Below are 20,653 nucleotides of genomic sequence, written 5' to 3' on the forward strand. Positions count from 1 at the left end.
CAAGAACTATTAAAACACTAGTTCATCGGGCCCACTCCTTTTGTTCTTCAGACGATCCATTACAGAAAGAATTTCAATAGATTATTTCCTCTTTCCTCTTTTTAATCTAATGGATATAAGAATTCCTTCATCAAATGAGCTTTGAGTAGTTTTGATATGTCTTCCTCTTTAAATACAGGAGAAATAACATGCATTCCTATCCCTTATGTGCAAGGCATTAGTGAATGCACAGCAAAAGTTTTAAAACTACTAAATATTTTTGTTGCCTTTCGACCATTCAGAAAAATCTCCACCTTTCTCACTTCTCCAAAGGACAAGCTTCCACATCTCAGTTATCCAGGTGTCTACCAGATTCCTTGCTCTTGTGGATTATCTTTTTTTTTTTGGACAAACAGGAAGATCTGCCTTTATTTGGCTAGTAGAACACCAGTCTTATATTCAATACTTTGAACCTGAACAGTTTGGATTTGCAGAACATGCCATCAACACTAGACATAGAGTTCGCTGGAACAAGACAAGAGTCCTTCACAAAAGTCGTTTCCTCATGGAACAGCTTTATAAAGAAACACGTGACACTTTACTTCACTCTCCTAACTTAAACAGATCTGATGGTTTACGTCTATCCCCTTTGTGGCTGATAGTATTTTATAAATCAGCTAATCTTTCCTAACTTTTTAATTGTGTGTATGTATATGTGTGTGTGTGTGTGTGTGTGTGTGTGTGTGTGTGTGTGTGTGTGTGTGTGTATATATATATATATATATATATATTTTTTTTTTTTTTTTTAAATAATTTAGGAAATTTATTGACCTTTTTTAGTTATCTTACATTAGCTATTTAAGTGGTGCCTTTCGGAATTGTCAGTTATTGTTTAATTAGCTTTATATTTGTACTGAAGATGTCTGTGATATTCAGGCAAAAATTCTACTACTAAATAATATTTTACGTGAGTTAATTCCATTATTATAATTTTAACCAGTTCAATGTTGCAAAATATGGTTTTGACTTGGAAAATGAATAGACATGCAGGAGTATCAAAGAGACGGGAACTTATGTGGAATTATAATGTAGGCGATTATAATAGTCTTAGACGTAACTTCGGGAAGTTTCATGGAGGGAGGAATTGGAAGGCCGGGATATCGTTAGTGCGTGAGAAATTGTGAAAGAATATTTGTTAGCAGCAATGGTAAGTTGTATACCACGAGTGAAGAAGAGGACACAATTTGGAGTAAAGTGGATGACAAACAATATTAAACAGGAATTGCATGTGAAAAAGAGGCTATGGAAGAGATATAAGGAGACAGGTGAAGAGAGGATGCGTGAAGAATATAAGACACAGGCCAGAAGAGTGACTATTGTGGTAAGGAAAGCGAAACTGGAATATGAGAGGAGATTGGCCCTAAGATCCAAAGAAAATCCTAGGGAATTTTTGAGCAATGTGGCCAGTAGGAGGAGAAATGACTGTGGAAGAATGATATTGTGGGATAAAAATGGGAATAGAGTGACTGATGCAGAGGACATAATGGAATTGTTCAATGACCACTTTATTGGAGTATTTCATCCTGGAGGAGTCAGTTTTAATGCTAGAGGGATAGGGCAGGTTCAAGGTTTAGAGGTACAGGAGGAGAGTGTGTTTCAGATACTGAGAACTCTGGATGTCAATAAATCTTTGGGACTGGATGGTATTTCACCACGAGTTTTGAGAGAATGTGCTAGGGAACTGACAGTCCCTTTAACCTGGCTTTTCAATGAAAGTCTGGCTTCGGCAAAGGTGCCCAGGGAATGGAAGGAAGGTAAGATAGTGCCATTGCATAAGGGTGGTAACAGACTGGAAGTGAATAATTATAGACCAGTCTGTGTGTCATCAGTAGTTGTTAAGATCTTGGAGAAAGTAGTGAGGGACCGTATACAGCACTGGAAAGATGAGGGTAATGTTATCTGTGAGAGTCAACATGGATTGTGAAAGGGCGCTCTTGTTTTAGCAATATGCTAGCCTTTTATAATAAAGTTACAAGAACATTAAATGAGGGAAAGGCATATACTGCAATTTTCTTAGACTTAGCAAAGGCATTTGACAGGGTGCCACATGATAAGCTGATATTTAAGTTGCAATACATGGGTCTGGATGTCAGATTGGTCAACTGGATTCAGGATTGGCTGTCTGATAGGTATCAGAGAGTTGTGTATGGTGGAGCAGTTTCAAGGAGATAGAAGGCTACAAGTGGGGTCCCACAGGGCTCAGTACTAGGACCTATATTGTTTAACCTTTATATCAATGACATTGCCAGTGGATTGCAGGGGGATATTCAGTTGTTTGCGGATGATGCGAAGCTGGGAAGGATTATTAGTAATAGTGCAGATGTGGTAGCCCTGCAAGAGGACTTGAATAAGCTAGATAGATTGGCAAATGAATGGGGGTGTCGGTTTAATGCAGCAAAATGTAAGGTCTTGAGGTTTGGGAAACATCGATGGGATGCTGCATACTCTATGGGAGGAGTTATACTGGAGGAAGTTGGGGAGACAAGAGATCTGGGGTTGATGATTGATAGAAACCTGAAGTTTAGGGGACATATTGCTAAGGTGGTGAAGGTAACACAGAGGATTGCTGCAATTATGAGAAGGACACTGACCTGCAGAGATAAGAGGGTTATCATTCCATTGTATAAGTCTCTGATCAGACCACACTTGGATTATTGTTCTCAGATTTGGTCCCCAGGATTTGAAGGGGATAAATTAACTGTGGAAAAGATACAAAGATGGATGACAAAGATGGTCTCAGGACTGTACAAGGATAGTTATGAGAATTGGCTGAGTGAATGTGGACTGCAGAGTTTGGCGGATAGAAGAAGGAGAGGTGATATGATTGAGACTTTTAAACTGTTGAGAGGTGGTTACAGGGTTGACACTGGGGAGTTCTTTCATTTGGTTGAACAGCGGGAAGGAGTGATGACAAGAGGCCATCCCTGAAAGTTACGAAAGGCAACTGTGAGCAAGAGGGTGAGGAGTGGTTTCTTTGCATGGAGGGTGGTTGAGCCGTGGAATGCATTGCCTGATAGAGTGGTGAGGGCAAGAACGGTCAATGCGTTTAAGGAGTGGTATGAGAGACTTTATGTTCTTAGGAAGGACCTCCCACGATGAGTCTTTTGACTCCATGGAGGCCTGAATAATAATAATAATAATAATAATAATATAAGCTATTAAAATTTGGAAAACAAAAATAGGATGTAGAATTTACTCTTGGTGGGGATATATTGTGGGAGGTGGAGGGAATAAGAAATCTTGGGGTGATGGTGGATATGGATCTAAAATTTAGAAAACACATTGTCAAAATTGAGAGGACAACACAATGAATTCTGGCAATGAAGAAGAAGACAATGACTTGTAGAAGCAAGAGGATTCTGTTTACATTGTATAAGGTCTTCATTAGGCCACATATGGACTACTGCACACAGATTTGGTCTACTGGTTTTCAAAAGGATTAAGAGATACCGAAAGGGATTCAGAGGTGATTGACTAAGGTAATTTCTGGTCTCTAGAATTTTGAGTATGAAGAATGGCTGAGAAGTTACAATTTGCAGAGTCTTGTGGATAGGAGGAAGAAATGTGATATGACAGAGATGTACAAGTTGGTAAGGGATTGTTATAGGATTAACATTGAAGAGGTTTTTCATCAAATGAAAAACCTCTTCAATTTCATCCCTGGAAGCTTTATGAGGAGGGTGCAAGCAAGGGAGTGAGAAGCAGTTTTTTGCATGGAGAGTTGTAAATGATTATAATGCATTGCCTGAGTGTATAGTGTCTGCAGAGAATTTGAATGTATTTATGGCATGGTATGATGAGCTGTGTATGTATGACAAATAGACCTATCCTGATGAATCTTTGACTGCATGTGGTCTTGGGATAATAATATCTGAATCAAAGAGGACAGTTAAAAGTATAGAGGCTTGAGACACTCCATCATTGTAGGGAAATTTGAAAAGCAAAAACTATGCATCATGACACACAATGACCAACTTTAAATGGAAACTTGGCACCACATTACAAAGGACAGAAGGTAGGACAGGAGTATAGTAGTTTAAGTATGTCTCTATGCCAGACAAGAATGAATATAGGGTGATCCAAAATTTGCCACATCGAAGTTGAAGCTAAGCTGCATCAAAGTGTTTCAATTCCAATTATTCATTTTGCCTATAGACAGCACCCAGAACCACTGGCCACTATCATGTAATCTATCCACCATGTATTGGGTATTTGGCATCCATTGCATAGTTTTGTTTATGAGGAAAGCGAAATGGTACTTTTCCAGGAGCAATGAGTTGTTAGTTTTGAATGTTATTTTGCCTGTTATCCTTATGCAAATATTGTGAAGGAATTTCAGAAGTATTCCAACTCAGTTGTTCCTCAAAATTTGACAATTACAATATCAATCAAATGCTTTCAGAGAACTGGATCAGCTGCAGACAAACAGTAGCATGGAAGACCTTCCATTTTGACAGGCTAAAGTGATTGCGGTACATGACATGTTGCAACATTCACCTTCAAAGAGTCTTAGAAAATTCTCTGCACAGAGAGTTATGTCATATGGCAGTGCTTGGAGCCACCAAACAATTAATGCTTCATACACTATGCTCACTCAGTTCAGGAACTGAAACCACTGGATAAGGAAAAGTTGTGTACTGTAGGTGTTTTTGATCATTTGTTGAAGAAAATGGAGTTCACGAGCTGGACAACATTTTCTTCAGTGACAAAGCATGGCTCCACTTTAGTGGATATGTCTACAGCAAAAATAACAGAATCTGGTCATTGGAAAATCCTCGTGTTTTCCATGAAACACCCTTGCATTCTGTGAAAATTGAAGTGTGGTGTGCAGTATCACACCACTGCATTATCAGACCCATTTTCTTTGAGATGACACTGAACAGCGCACTGTACCAAGACATCATCATCCAGTTCGTGGCTCTCCTTGAAATTGAAGAATGTGATTGAAAATTTTTGAAAGAGTTTTTTGGTAACAGACTAATTTCTAAAGGACTTTGTGCCCCCAAGGTTGCCAGATTTGTCACCTCCAGATTTCTTCTTATGGGGTTACCTGAAAGGTAAAGTATACAAGTTTAACATCACTGAAACAATTAGAGCAGTCAGTAATTCCATGCTTTGAAGAGTTGCCTCCAATTTGGTAAAATGATCACATGCCTGTGTTCTAGAACAAGGCAGCCATATTGAGCATTTGCTTTAGTAATGCTATTTTTTCTGCCTTTGTAAAGATACGGTTATAAGCTTTGTTTGTAGAACCACTCGGCCTGGTTAGAGTATTTGCTCACCAGCCAAAAGTGGCAGGTTCAAATCCCACAGTGGACATGGATGTTTGTGATTGTCTGTGAAAATACTAGCGGTGGTGGTGGACAGTAGATGGCATTGTTACAGATGGTGCAGTTTGCTGTAGTTGGTGGAGATGGAGAGTTGTAGAGCAGGTGCCCTCTCTCTCGATGAGTTTTTGGACTCCTTGGAGGTGTCCTGTAATAATAATAATAAAGTTTGTCACTATTACTGAAAAATTTAAATATTCAGTCATTTGTAGAGAGTACAAAGTGAATCAATTAGGTTGATTCACTCTGTACTCTCTCATTCAGAAGAATTTGATGTCACTGCTAGTGTATGCAGTTTCTATACAGATTTCAGAAATTCCACTGTTCAAAACAGTGAGCTTAAAATAGCACTGCTATGTGCATGGCTGCTTTGGCTAGAACTTTTCAGTAGGTCACAACTTCTAAAAGTTTGAAACCATTGTGGGTGGGATTATCATAAATAAAAACTTATAACATGTAAGTTAATTTATGTTTATGATAATCCTGCCCATAAAAGGCTTCCCACCCATAACACATGAGCTCCGGAGATGGTGTAAGGGTTACATTGGTCAGGAACCTTGTTCAAGAGACTAAACATGGCACCTTTTCAAGCCATTTCAACCCTCCAAGAAATAGGGTGGAGGTCTCACAATGAGTAATGGAAATCATTTTCCAAATGCAGACTTTTTCCAAATAGGATTTGAACCCATAGCCTACACTAGAAATTTGAGATGATATTTATTCAGTCAACTAACATTAATCAGGTCAGCAAACAACTGATAACAAACTAGTTTATCGCTACTTTCACATACTCTGAATAATATTATTATTACACTATCTTCAATTAGCTGAAAATAAATTCTTATTGATAGACATTTTTTATATATGGGGGGAGGAATGAATAAATAAATAAAATAAAATAAAACTACACACAAACCTTTGTAGCTCCATTAAGCAATGCTACTGTAATATTCCCATATGAAGGTACTACCTCAGCTAAAACTCCCAATTTCAATAAAATAATAGGATGAAGAACCTATAGCAGAACATTATAACTGTAATTCACATATCACAAGTTCTTAAATGAAATAAAATGTTTATCTTCAATAAAACAATGGACTGTAACATATTTAGCTGTAAAGCATCACTAAAAATTAATCCTAGTATCCACTATAATTCTGATTTTTAACTGTGCTAAGTGGAATTAATTTCCAATCCTGCTTGTCATACACTGTACTCTGGAAAGAAGTTCAAATGAGAATGAAGATAGTGGATCTGGTGACATTCAAGATCATTTCCTCATCCTGTGGCACTTTGTTCTCCAAAAATTCTTTAACAACATCTCTGAACAATTTCTAGAGTTCTAGTTCTATTTTAATGATATTCTTTTTCAAATTCTTCATAACTTAATAATTCCTTAATTTGAAAACCAACAAATATAAGCCTTTGCAATGCAACCGGAAAAATGGCACATTTCATCCTTTAACTGAAAATGTTAAAGGGTGAAATGTGCTTGGTGAAGGGAAAAGTGCTATTATCATGGTGATAGGAGGAACTTTTATATGATCTTCTTCAACTGAAGTAGTGAATCAACGTAACTATGTTGACAAAAGCATTTGGACACCTTACAGGCCAAGCAAATTTCAGATCCTACCAAATGCAAATATTCAGGGAGAGTCTGTGTTAATCTGGTAATAAAAGGTGGGATGTGCTGCATGTTTTGCACTGCACTTGATGTCAAGATACCACATTCAGTTGAGTTGGGATAGTAGTTGGGTGTCACATCAGTGGTCTTTCTGTATGTGAAATTCTACCCATCTCAGTAAACCAAAATCCATCGTTACCTATGTCATTTGTAGATGGAAAGTTGATCATGCTACCTCAGCAGGAAAACACCCTGGGAGGCCACTGACATGAGATCAATAAGCTCTGTCTCAGAATATTCGAGCATCCTGAACGTCATCAGTGGCAGACCTTGAAGTCAACCTGGAAAATACTGAAAGGACATCTGTCAGCACAAGAATTCTCTGCAGAGTAGCATACCTTAGGTTACAGTGGCAGAACTGCTGCGAACAAACCACACATCAGCCTTCTCAACACCAAACATTTGGGCTGGTATCTTTCATACCATTCCTGGCCACAGATAATTGGAAAATGATTCTATGGAGCGATGAATCCCACTTCCAAACGTTTCACTCTGATGGTCATGTTTGGATCTGGAGATTACCTGGTGAATGGTTCCAGCAGGACTGCATCATTCCAACTGTCAAGTCTGGTAGAAGTTCGGTAATGGTATGGGGATGTTTCAGTTGGACATACCCAAAACTATGGTGTCATATGGCTATCTAGCCATCCTGGACAACTTCATGTTTCCAACATTGTGGAAGTACCTCTGTAACCCTTGCATGTTTAACATAACAATGCTCCATGCCATACTGTACTGGGTGTCCGAGAGTGATTTCCATAAACAAAGTTGAAGTGTTGGACTGGCCAGCTCAGAGTCCAGACCTAAATCCATCAAACATCCTTGGTTCAAATTAGAACACTGAATTCATTCCAGACTACAGCAGCCATCATCAGATTGCATGGAGAAGGAGAGTACTATACCAAATTGCTTCCTTGAACTCCATAGAGGTGTTTTGTCCACATAGCACTGCTATGTCATAGGTCTTGAGAACGTTGATGTGTATGTGGGGATGATATAAAAAACAATAATAATAATATCTAGCTCTCATTACTGGGCAACCAGAGTAGGAAGTTCAAAAGCAACTGGAAGAAATCAAACAAAAAAAATGGTTACAGAAGAAAACAAGGAAGTTGTGAAATGTTTTTACAGATCAGTGCCATAAAAATAGGGTTTTAGAAAGGATATGCAAGATTTCGAAATAAAAATTCCCAGAATCTGCAATAACAGAACAAAGACTTAAGGACCAAAAAAATTTACATTCCACAACAAAATACTTACTAAACTTGAGTTGCAAGAGTTACCTAAAAAATCAAAGGTTCCAGTAACAATCAAGTTGTATCTAACTTCAAAATTCAACTCAGTGATCATGAAGCTTATGACACATCTCAGAATATTTTGACAGAAATGCAATATGAAATGAAGTAAATAAACCATACTGAAACCATATTATTATTATTACCAACCCAAGACCTCATGGAGTCAAAGACTCATCTGGGAGGTCCTTTTATCACACACACAGCTCATCACCGTGTTTTAAACACATTCAAACTCTTTGCAGACAACCACATTTTCAGGCAAGGCATTCCAATCATTCACAACTCTGCCCGAAAAAAACCTGCCTTTCACTCCCCTACTCACACCCTCGTTATACAGTTTTCAGGGATGACCTTTGGTTCTCATCTGATCTCCCACTATTCTCTGTAAAACTTCTCCAGCATTGATCCTATAACAACCCCTTGTAGGTCTCTATCATATCTTCCCTCTTCCTCCTGTCCACCAGACTCTGCAAATTACATCTTCTTAATCTTTCCTCACACTCAACATTCAAGAGGTCAAAAACTATATTAGTCAGTCTCCTTTGCACCCTTTCCAACATCTCTTCATCCTTCTGAAAACCCAATGACCAAATCTGGGCACAATAGTCCATGTGTGGCCTAATCAAAGCCTTATACAACGGAACAAGAATCTCCCTACTTCTACACGTCAGTGTCCTCCGTATTATTCCCAGAAGCCTTTGTGTTGTCTTCTCAATTTTGGCGGTGTCCCCTAAATTTTAGATCCTTATCCACTATCACCCCCAGATCTCTTATTTCCTCTACCTCCAACAACATATTCTCACCAAGCATAAATTCTGCATCCCACCTTTGTTTTACAAATTTTAAAACCTTACATTTTGTAACATTGAACTCACATCCCCATTTCCGTGCCCAATCACTCAATCTATTCAAGTCTTCCTGTAAGGCCACAACATCTTCGCTACACTTCATGGTTCATCCCAACTTTGCATCATCTGCAAACAACTGAATATCTCCATCCAAATCTTCACCTATATCATTAATATACAAGTTAAATATTAATGGACCTAAAACAGACCCCTGAGGCACTCCACTAGTGACTTTCCTTTTCCTGGATATCACTCCCCCATACAACTTGTTGCTGGCTATCTGATAGGTATCAACAAGTTGTGTATGGGGGAACTAACCTATCATGAGGTACTCTATCAAAAGCCTTTGAAAAATCTAAGTATATTACTGTGTATCCTTTTCCTCTGTCCAAGGAAGCAGTCACTTTATTCTAATAAGTAAGTAGATTACTAAAACATGACCTCCCTTTAGCAAATCCATGCTGTCCATCAAAGATAATACCATTGTTATCAACCCAACTCAGTATCCTAATTCTCACAAGCTTCTCCAACAACTTAACCACAACACCTGGCACACAGATAGACCTATAGTTTGTTGCTTGAGTTCGATCACCTCCTTTACGAAGTAGCACAATCTTACCCTCCTTTTACCCCTTAAGAACTTGACCGAGTGCAAGACTCATATTAAAAAAATATATCAAGGCAGGTGTCAACTCCCTGGCACATTCTTTCAGAATACGTGGTGATATATTATCAAGTCCCACAGCCTTATTTACATCTAGTTTACTCAACTCCCCATATACCTCTTGCTCACCTACAGTCAGTCTTTCCTCCCCATTATCAACTGCTCTCAATCCCTCCATGAAGTCACATTCACAAGATTGAAAGATCTTTATGAACTGTTCATTAAGTATCTCCACCACACATTCTGCATCAGCTGTCTTTATACCATTTTCTCCAATCAATGTTCATCCTTCTATAATCATTCTTTCTTTTGCTGGCTACATATTGAAAGAACTCCATAGGATTCTTTTTGGCTTCATTAGCTAACTGCTGTTCATACCTCTCTTTAGCTACTCTCACCAATCAAGTCACCCTCCTTGCCTGGTCGTAGACCTCTTTGTAGACCTCATGAAATTGGTTACTTCCACTTCTCTTATACTTTTCCACAATGCCCTTTTTCTCTGTATCAAATGCTTAATCTCTTTATTCATCAATCTCACACCTACTTTATTTAACCTTCTCACCCTTGGAATACATTTAGACATTGCATCTACTAAACAGTTTCTGAAAATCCCCCAAGCTGCAATGATCTCTTTTCCAGCTGCCTCCTCATTCCACGCTACACCCGCAAGCTGTCTCCTGAGTGCTTCATAATCCCCCCCCCCCTTGTAGTTCCACATATACCCTTTTCTCACAGGGGTCCTTGCACTGCTGGCAACCACCCAGGTAATCACCTTATGGTCACTATCACCAATTGGTGGATGATTTGACACCTCATTTATAATTACATCCTCTGATGAGATGACCAAATCCAAGCCCTTCAATCCTCGTGTGCCCTCTGTTACATACTGTCTGAGGTAGTTATCCCTCAAAAACTCAAGAAACTTATTTTCTTTACTTCCAGTTGCTATCTCATCATTCCAGTCTATATTGCCATAATTAAAATCACCCTTTTCTTATTTACTTGGCTAATTTGATTGTACATTTCATTATCACCACCATCCACATTACCTGGTCTATAACAACATCCCACCAATTATTTGATTCCATTCACCTCTATCTCACACCATACTGCCTCAAAACCACTGGCACTATTTCCCTCTTGCATCTCTACTTTATATGGACATAACTCTTTCTCTATCATCGATAGCACTCCCCCTCTCTTTTTACCCCTTCTGTCCTCATGAAACACATCATACCCTCCCATCTCTATTCCTGTCAGGATGTCATCCTCTTCCAACCATGTCTCACTTATTCTGAAAATCTTTGGGTGAACAGATGCATTTAGTGCAACCATTTCATCTGCCTTGTTTCTTATACTTCTAGCATTTGTATACAAACACAACAGCTCGTTTCTGGATCGACAGCTAGTTCCACTGATACGACTCATTCGATGTGATCTCTCCATGCTCGACAGGGGCCATTTCCCTTTCTGCTTCTTCATTTTAAAACCCTTTTGAATTCCAACTGTTTCTTCTTGATCCCTGGTCATCCCATTCCTTTCCTGCCTACACATGCTCACCTCCTCTTGGAGCATCCACCTTTCTCATGCTGTGTACCCCTGTTTATGAATTCCATATATACCCATATAAGACTACCAACATTAATAAATCTAGGCTAAAACAGCTCCTCTCCTATGAGACTCTTTAAGTTGCTTAGATCAGTTCAAAGTTTGTTGACTTTCATTCCATCCAAATTTTCCACGGTGCAGATTGCTTCATCTTTGGCTTTTGCTCACAGTTTACAACCAAGCTTTGCTTCACTGTAATGATATAAACAAATCAGCTCTTATACAGCATAGTTTATATCATTACAGTGAAGCAAAGCTTGGTTGTAAACTGTGAGCAAAAGCCAAAGATGAAGCAATCTGCACCGTGGAAAATTTGGATGGAATGAAAGTCAACAAACTTTGAACTGATCTAAGCAACTTAAAGAGTCTCATAGGAGAGTAGCTGAAAAATAATGGCATCAAAAACAAACTTTTAAATACATGTAATTTGACCAACAAAACAATTGCTAAAGTTTATTGCTACAGCAGAAAAATAATTAAAAGATATGAAACAAAAATCAACCAATATATACAAAATATTCAATTTTGACTGAACCTACATCATTTCTTTTAATCTCTCCAGGAAAATACAAATGCAAACAATCATTCAATAGAAAAAGAAGAAACACTTGAATTTTAGTAGTCAGTCTAGGACAATCCTATTGAACATAAAAAATGCCTCATAGATTAAGGAAATAGAATCAGCAATGAAACAAAAGCAAATGCAAAATGTCATTATTACTGAAGAAATGGTCAGCGCACAAGCTAGAAAATTAAAGAACCGGAATGCACCAGTGCAGATGGTGCAAAGTTGGGACAAACCATGGAGAGTAGAGAAGATATTGTGGCCTTACAAGAAGACTTGAATAAATTGAGTGATTGGGCATGGAAATGGGGATGTGAGTTCAATGTTGCAAAATGTAAGGTTTTAAAATTTGGAAAACAAAGATTGGATGCAGAATTTATGCTTGGTGAGGATATATTGTCGGAGGTGGAGAAAATAAGGGATCTTGAGTTGATAGTGGATAAAGATCTGAAATTTAGAGGGACACAATGCCAAAATTGTGAGGACAGCACAAAGAATTCTGGGAGTGATGCAGAGGACACTGACTTGTAGAAGTAGGACGATTCCTGTTCTATTGTGCCCAGATTTGGTCACCTGGTTTTCAGAAGAATTGGTTGTTGGAAAGGGTTCTGAGGTGACTGACTAAGGTAGTTTCTAACCTCTGGAATGTCGAGTATGAGGAAAGATTGAGAACATGCAATTTGCAGAGTCTGGTGGAGAGGAGGAAGAGGGGAGATATGATAGAGCCCTTCCAGTTAGTAAGGGTTGTTACAGGATCAATGATGGAGAGATTCTACAGAAAATAGTGGGAGATCAGGGGAGAACCAGAGGAAACTGTATAAAGAGGGTGTGAGAAGTATGTTTTTTTTTTTCATGCAGAGTTGTGAAGGATTGGAATGCCTTGCCTGAGAGTGCAGCTTCTGCAGAGAATTTGAGTGCGTTTAAAGCACGGTATGACGAGCTGTGTGTATGATAAAAGGACCTCCCAGATGAGTCTTTGACTCCATTGGGGGGGGGGGGGTCTTGGGCGATGGTAATAATAATAATAACCAGCCTACATGGTTGAATGGCAGAACAATTTAATTACTACTTGAACCTACATCATTTCTTTCAATCTCTCCAGGAAATGCAAACAATCATTCACTGGAAAAAGAAGAAACACTCGAATTTTGGAAGTAAATCAATGACAATCCTATTGAACATAAACAAATACCTCATAGATTAAGGAAATAGAATCAGAAATGAAACAAAAGCAAATGCAAAATGTCGTTATTACTGAACAAATGGTCAGAGCACAAGCTAGAAAATTAAACTGGAATGTACCATGCAAAGCTGAATTTCAAGGATTTTGGTTAAAGCATCTAACTAGCCTACATGGTTGAATGGCAAAACAATTTAATTATTTGTCATAGTCAGGCTCAGTCAAAGACTGGATGACATCTGGGCATACATTTCTCTTAATGAAAGATAAGAATAAGAGTGCAGATCCAAGTAACTATCATCCAATAACATGCCTGCCAACTAAACTTAAGCTGTTCTCAGCAAACTCTATATACCACTACTCATCAGATAATCAGATTGATCTGACTGAACAAAAGTGCAATTTTAAAAAAACTACAGGAACGAAAAACCAGATCCTTACTGATACAATGATCCACAGAAATTCAAAAAAATCAAAAACAAAGTTGAGCATGACATGGATAGACTACAAGAAAGCATTCAACTCCCTCCTACTCCCAGATCCTAAAATCACTAGAAATATTTGGAATTAGCAAAAAATATGTTTGTTTCTGGCTGCTGCTATGAAATCATGGAAAACAATTTCGAGATATCAGCATTAGACATGGAATTTTCCAAAGTGATTCTCTGTCACCATTACTTTTCAACATTTCTTTGATAACTTTGTCTATGATTTTGAAGAAAACAAAACTTGGATACGAAATTCCTAAAAATAATGCTGTATATGGATCACATTAAGTTACACAAAAAATCAGCACAGCAAATAGACTCATTACTGAACAGAGTTTTTATTTTCAATCAGGACATCATTTCAAAGCACAATTTTATCTATTAAATGAAGAAAAATTAATGATGCTAGTAATTTTAATTTTGATCAGGAGAGAGATATATAAAAACAATTTCAGTTACAAAATACTATAATTACCTAGGAATATTAAAAGCCAGTAATATTCTCCACTCAAAAGTTAAATAGCAAAGAGCAGCAAAATACACCAAAAGATTCGGAAACATCCTAGGAACAAATGGATTGAACACCATTTGAAGAAATGAACTCTTTGGCTACACCAGGGATCCATTACACAGCTGGCATAGTAGATTGGACAAAAGAAAATATGAACAAACTGAAATGCAAAATTCGAAAATTAATGACTATGCATCATGCACTGCATCCACAAAGTGATGCTGACCGGCTGTATCTACCAAGAACAATAGATGGGCAGAGATCTGCTGCAAGTGAGACAAACTGTTGAAGAAGAAATAAGTTTAAAAAATTATAATGACAACAGTGTTGAGCAGATGCTCCAAGCCATTTCACAAGACCTTCTAAAAACAACAGGAAATAAATTAGATTTAAAAAAAAGCAAAATAATTAATATGTGCAGTAGAAAAATAAATCCTTACATGGCCAATTTCTTTGAGATATCAAGGGAAAAAATGACAAGACTGGGATTTGGCAAATAAATCCTTACATGGCCAATTTCTCTGAGACATCAAGGAAAAAAATGACATGACCAGGACTTGGCAATGGCTACAATATGGATACAGTAAAAAAAAGAAATAGAAGAATTCATTCATTTAAGAATGGGCTCAAGAATCCAAACTAATGCAATGAAAGCAAAAACAACTAAGAACATCAGTAATAAACAGTCAATGAAGATATATGTGATCAGAAAGATGAAGCTGTAGAACAATCTGATCAATGCTGCAGAAAGATAGCCCAAATTGATTACAAATATTGCCATGATCAAGTAGCCAAAATAATGCATTGGTATATAGATCCAGAGTTGAGTAGACAACAATGGTATAATCTTTGATGGACAGCATGGATTTGCTAAAGGGAGGTCATGTTTTAGTAATCTACTTACTTATTACAATAAAGTGACTGCTTCCTTGGACAGAGGAGAAGGATACACAGTAATATACTTGGATTTCGCAAAAGCTTTTGATAGGGTACATCATGATAAGTTGACAGTCAAGAGCAGATGGGGGTTGGATATTAGATTAGTGCATTGGATCGGAGACTGGCTATCTGATAGGTATCAACAAGTTGTGTATAGGGGTGCGATATCCAGGAAAAAGAAAGTCACTAGTGGAGTGCCTCATGGTCTGTTTTAGGGCCATTACTATTTAACTTGTATATTAATGATATTGGCGAAGATTTGGATGGAGATATTCAGTTGTTTGCAGACGATGCAAAGTTGGGACGAACCGTAAAGAGTAGTGAAGATGTTGTGGCTTTGCAAGAAGACTTGAATAAATTGAGTGATTGGGCAAGCAAATCGGGATGCGAGTTCAATGTTGCAAAATGTAAGGTTTTAAAATTTGGAAAACAAAGATGGGATGCAGAATTTATGCTTGGTGAGAATATATTGTTGGAGGTAGAGGAAATAAGAGATCTGGGGGTGATAGTGGATAAGGATCTAAAATTTAGGGGACACATTGCCAAAATTGTGAAGACAACACAAAGGCTTCTGGGAATGATGCAGAGGACACTGACGTGTAGAAGTAGGGGAGATTCTTGTTCCATTGTATAAGGCTTTGATTAGGCCACACATGGACTATTGTGCCCAGATTTGGTCACCGAGTTTTCAGAAGGATGAAGAGATGTTGGAAAGGGTGCAAAGGCGACTGACTAAGGTAGTTTCTGACCTCTGGAATGTTAGGTATGAGGAAAGATTGAGAAGATGTAATTTGCAGAGTCTGGTGGAGAGGAGGAAGAAGAGGGGGAGATATAATAGAGACCTACGAGTTGGTAAGGGGTTGTTATAAGATCAATGGTGGAGAAGTTCTACAGAGAATAGTGGGAGATCGGGGAGAACCAGATGTCATCCCTGGAAACTGTATAAAGAAGGTGTGAGTAGGGGAGTGAGAGGCAGGTTTTTTTCATGCAGAGTTGTGAATGATTGGAATGCCTTGCCTGAGAGTGTGGCGTCTGCAAGGCATTTGAATGTTTTTAAGGCTCGGTATGATGAGATGTATGTGTGATAAAATGACCTCCCAGATGAGGCTTTGACTCCATGAGGTCTTGGGGTAATAATAATAATAATAATATATATATATATATATATATATATATAACAATTTCCTACTTCTTATAACTGGTGGCAGCATTAAATAGAAATAGTACTGGAAAACAAAACAGCAAAAATTCTCTGAGAATTTAGAATATGAGCTGATTGGCCTTTGGAACACAACAGACCTTTACATCACAATTAAATACATCAAGTTTGGATTACTGACACTGCAGCACCCAGTGATAACAACATTAACAACAAAGAACTGGAAAAAAGTTATAAATATTGAGATTCGGCAATTGAAGTTAGCTGGCTGTGTCTTAAACACACTAAAGTTATCCCAACTATTATCAGCACATTTGGTGCAATGCAAAGAAGCTATTCCAACTATTTACAAGAACTAAACACATATGATTCACAAAAAACATTACAGGTATCTGTTGATTAACATGATTAATTAATCCCTTAATGTTACCACGTATATCAAAATCGCATTAATCAAATCTAATAATCAATGGTAAAAATTACAATTCGTCCATGATCAATTACTGTATTAATAATTCGTTTTATATGGTACTCTTTTTGGAAAGATAAAAAATGAATGCAAAGTAAATGTTTAATAAATGCTTGTACCTAAATTAGTTACTGTAATTTTTTATCAAAAAAGTTATCTAGAGTCGTTTGAAACAGTTTTAGTTTTTTTCTAATCAGCATAAATTCTACGATAACAAGCAAAATGACTCTGTAGACCTTGGCAAACAAGCATTCTTCGATTAACATCTGGATCCATATCCATTACTTGCTGCTTAAGCGATTCTAAACCGCTAAATATTCCATCCAGTTCTTTGATTGTTATCTCCTTTGGAACCTCATCTTCACATTCCATTTGTTCGTTGTCTTCATATGCACATTGTTGTTCAATATCAAAAAGATTATTGTCGCTGAAATCTTTTGAATTTGAATCCAGTAATTCTTTAAAATCTTCTGCATCAAACCAAACTCTTCACCAAGTGCAACGATTTCTTTAACCACGTTGTTCACAGGATTCTGAAAACAACCCAAGTAATTAGCGCATTCTGGCAAAATGTTTTTCCAAACAGCTTTCATGCAGCCAGAAGACACTTGCTCCCACGAGTCATGAATGTTTTCAATTGCATGTTTAATGTTAAATTTTTTCCAAAATTCTTGGAGCGTGATCGTATTTTCTCCCGTTGTTCTTTTTACTGCCTTTGAAAATGTCTTTTTAAGAAAATAGGCTTTGAAAGTTGCCCGTGTCCATGGGTTGTAGGAATGATGTCGTATTTAGTGGAAAAAATAAAACTTTCACATTCTCACACAGACCATTAAGAGAATTTGGATGACCAGGTGCGTTATCTAAAAGCAAAAGAGCTTCGAAAGCTAAGTTATTTCTCTTGCAATAAGCTTCAACTGCCTGACAAAAAAGATTTAAACCAATCTTCAAATAGGCTTCAGGTAACCCAAACCTTCTGAGTCGTGCACCAAATTACAGGTAAAGAGTTCTTGTTACATCCTTTTAAAGCCCTTGGGGTTCTGAGTTCAATAGACAAGTAGCGGCTTCAATTTAAAATCTCCATTAGCATTCCCTCCAAGCATAACAGTTAAGGTAACCTTTTGATACTTTATAGCCAGGCTATGCTGCTTCTTTTTTTTTTATATAAAAGTTCTAGATGTTATTTTTTTCCAATAGAGGCCAGTTTCATCTACATTGAAAATTTGGCGGTAATTGTAATCATTTTCTTCGATCATTTTCTGCAGCTCAGCAGGAAATGTAGTTCTGCATCTTCATTGACACTTGCAGCTTCACCTGTTATTTTCATATTCTTTAGTGCAGCCTTAGATTTAAAATTTTCAAGTCAGCCTTCTAGCTGCAAATTTTGAAAAGAGACTTAGAGCTTTGGCTGTGATATTACAGGCACTAATTGGAATTCTCTTTTGATTGCAGTCTTCCTGCCAAAGCAAAGGTTGGTTGATTGGTAGAGCCTCTGCTACTAATGGCTCAGCAAAAAAAAGTTAAGCAAGTTTAAGTGCGGTTAGTAGTTGGAAGGGGTTTGATTGTATGATACTGTTGGCACACTCTCCCTCGATGAGTCTTTGGACTCCCTGGAGGTGTCGCATAATAATAAAAATAATAATAATAATAATTAACAGATCTTGCATTTCAACCTTATAGCACTCTGGTTACGTATGCATTGCATACTTGCAGATGTAGATGCACCTTTACCTTGCACGCAATACTCATCAGCTTTGGATAAAATAATCCATATTGTAGACTCATTAAAACCAAATTCACTTCCAATCTTACTTTTACTTTCACCATGTTTAAATCTTTTAATTATATCAAGTTTTGTATCTAAAGTAATTACTTTCCTCCTCTTTTTTTCACTTAATGAATTAGTTGTGGGATTGCTCTTATTCTTCGACATGATTAATGGACTGTAAAATTTACGAAGAACGTAATTTGTAAATACAGCAGAACAACTGGAGCTTGTAATACACCCACACTCTTAATGCTGGCAGCGAAGTAACTGGCTGGCTCTCTAGCCCTGGGAGCGACTGTGTGGGAGGAATAACGTCATCATGCTCACGACTTTCTTTCTCCTCGAGGCTTGCTTGTTTTTGTATGGTAAATTTAAAGGGACATTATTTAAAACTCTTGCCACGCATAATCAAAGGATAGTCGCAATTTATTTCACTGCATTAATCAAATTGTGCATTAAGCAAGGGATACCTGTACTTGGAACAGTCCATATTTTATGACACTACATGACAGACTATTCTTAGATTCTTTGGTAGAATCTGAATTGGTCTGCATTATCAGTCAAATTGTTTTTCGAATGATATCTTGTCTTGGCTGTGTTTTAACTGTCCAAGTAGTCATAATAATAAATCTATTTTCCTGAAGTTTTAGTATCTGAAATTTCTAGAAATCTTGCAGTTAGTACTAAACTGAAGATCCAATGAATCCTCATACTTCAACAATTTTTTAATATCCAATGTAATAAAAATAATTTATTATATTTTAATTTATTATATTTCTCTTCCTTGCAACCAATTGCAAGGAAGAAAAAATGTTCTCCAGTTTTATCCTTCAGTAAAATCTTGTTCAAGAAGAATTCATTAATTTAATTAACTGTATGTACAGTTAATTAAATATCTTTCCACTGTGTTGACATGTGTATTTTGTTATGGATTCACAGTTACCTCTATACTGAAGAATTCTATTTCTCTAAAAGGGCCATTCACATCATCACAAAAAGTTTCGTTTTTGTCAAAACATAAAATCAGGATATTGTTTCTATTTAAAAACAATTATATTTTCCTTAAATATAAAGAGTCAATAGGCTTCATTTCGGCAATATAAACATTATTTAAATTAAGGGGATATTAAATCCCACATTGTTTTAAAACCGAATAAGAAACTCAAAGATTGGAATCAGAGTTTCATGATGAATATAGTATAATAAACTATAAAAGTATCGGCGACTACTAGCATGAGCTAATGCAAGTAGTTCCAAGTACGTAGTACAAACTCGGGCAACTTGCAGCAAAGGTGGTAAAGTTCTGATCGCTATTCTTGGTATTTTCCATAATGTAAAACACATTTCCTAGGAAATGTATGCTTTTATTACATTATGGTGGGAGGTCACTACCCAGACCGGTTTCAGCTTTTATTGAGGATTCATCAGTGAGTAGCTAGACCAAATTAATACCAAAGGGTATAGCGAAAAGAACTTATATACTCTGCTATATGAGTTGTCAAAAAAAGGTGCACCCATTAAGTTACCTAAATATAAAGAGCCAATAGGCTTCATTTCGGTGATATAAACATTATTTAAATTACATTATTAAATATGAAGCCTATTGGCTCTTTAATTTAAAGATTACATTTTGCATATTATCATACAATATTTTGTAGAATGCTCTGCCAGTGGCATGCGCTCTTTGCATTATCTAAAAATGTGGCAGTTAAGAAATGGGAAGGTGCTTGTTTGAATGAAATGTAGACAATGAGAGGATCTGGGTCACATATCTCATTTCAGTGGCAGTGATGGTAGTCAGGCAAAAATGAATGAATGCTGGCAGAGAGAAATATGAGAAATGTGAATGATAGGTAGGAAGGTGAGTGTGAGATGGTGATGGACATAACATTAGGTAGTGTGATTGGAAATATAAAGGATCTATAAAGGATGGTGTCAACTGTGTCAATGAATTTTGAATGATGCTTGAAGATACAGAGGTAACAAATTAGTTAATTTGTATAAAGGAAGAGATTAGAAGATTCATAAAGCTACCTGATGTAAAATGAACAAGAGAAGATGTGATAGACAGTTCAGGGAATGAGAAGAGGGAGTGAGGAAGGTAAGTGA

At 37.2% G+C, this 20,653-nt stretch overlaps 1 protein-coding gene across 6 annotated transcripts in view; it reads right to left on the reverse strand.

Annotated features, from left to right (window-relative positions):
• Positions 1–20,653, reverse strand: part of LOC150102651 (UDP-GalNAc:beta-1,3-N-acetylgalactosaminyltransferase 2-like) — a 322,880-nt gene that overhangs the window by 213,564 nt on the left and 88,663 nt on the right. For 5 of the 6 annotated variants that reach the window (XM_090399028.1, XM_090399029.1, XM_090399026.1 and 2 more), the window contains one exon: positions 6,283–6,381. The exons of the other annotated variant lie outside the window; for it this stretch is intronic. In XM_090399028.1, the coding sequence (XP_090255154.1) occupies positions 6,283–6,381 (99 nt within the window). The remainder of the gene's footprint in view (positions 1–6,282; positions 6,382–20,653) is intronic. 6 annotated transcript variants of the gene reach the window in all.

Source organism: Typopeltis vanoorti, chromosome 10 (assembly GCF_054136105.1).
Source record: "Typopeltis vanoorti isolate ZY-2024b chromosome 10, IOZ_Tvanoo_1.0, whole genome shotgun sequence".
Classification (NCBI taxonomy): Eukaryota; Metazoa; Arthropoda; class Arachnida; order Uropygi; family Thelyphonidae; genus Typopeltis; species Typopeltis vanoorti.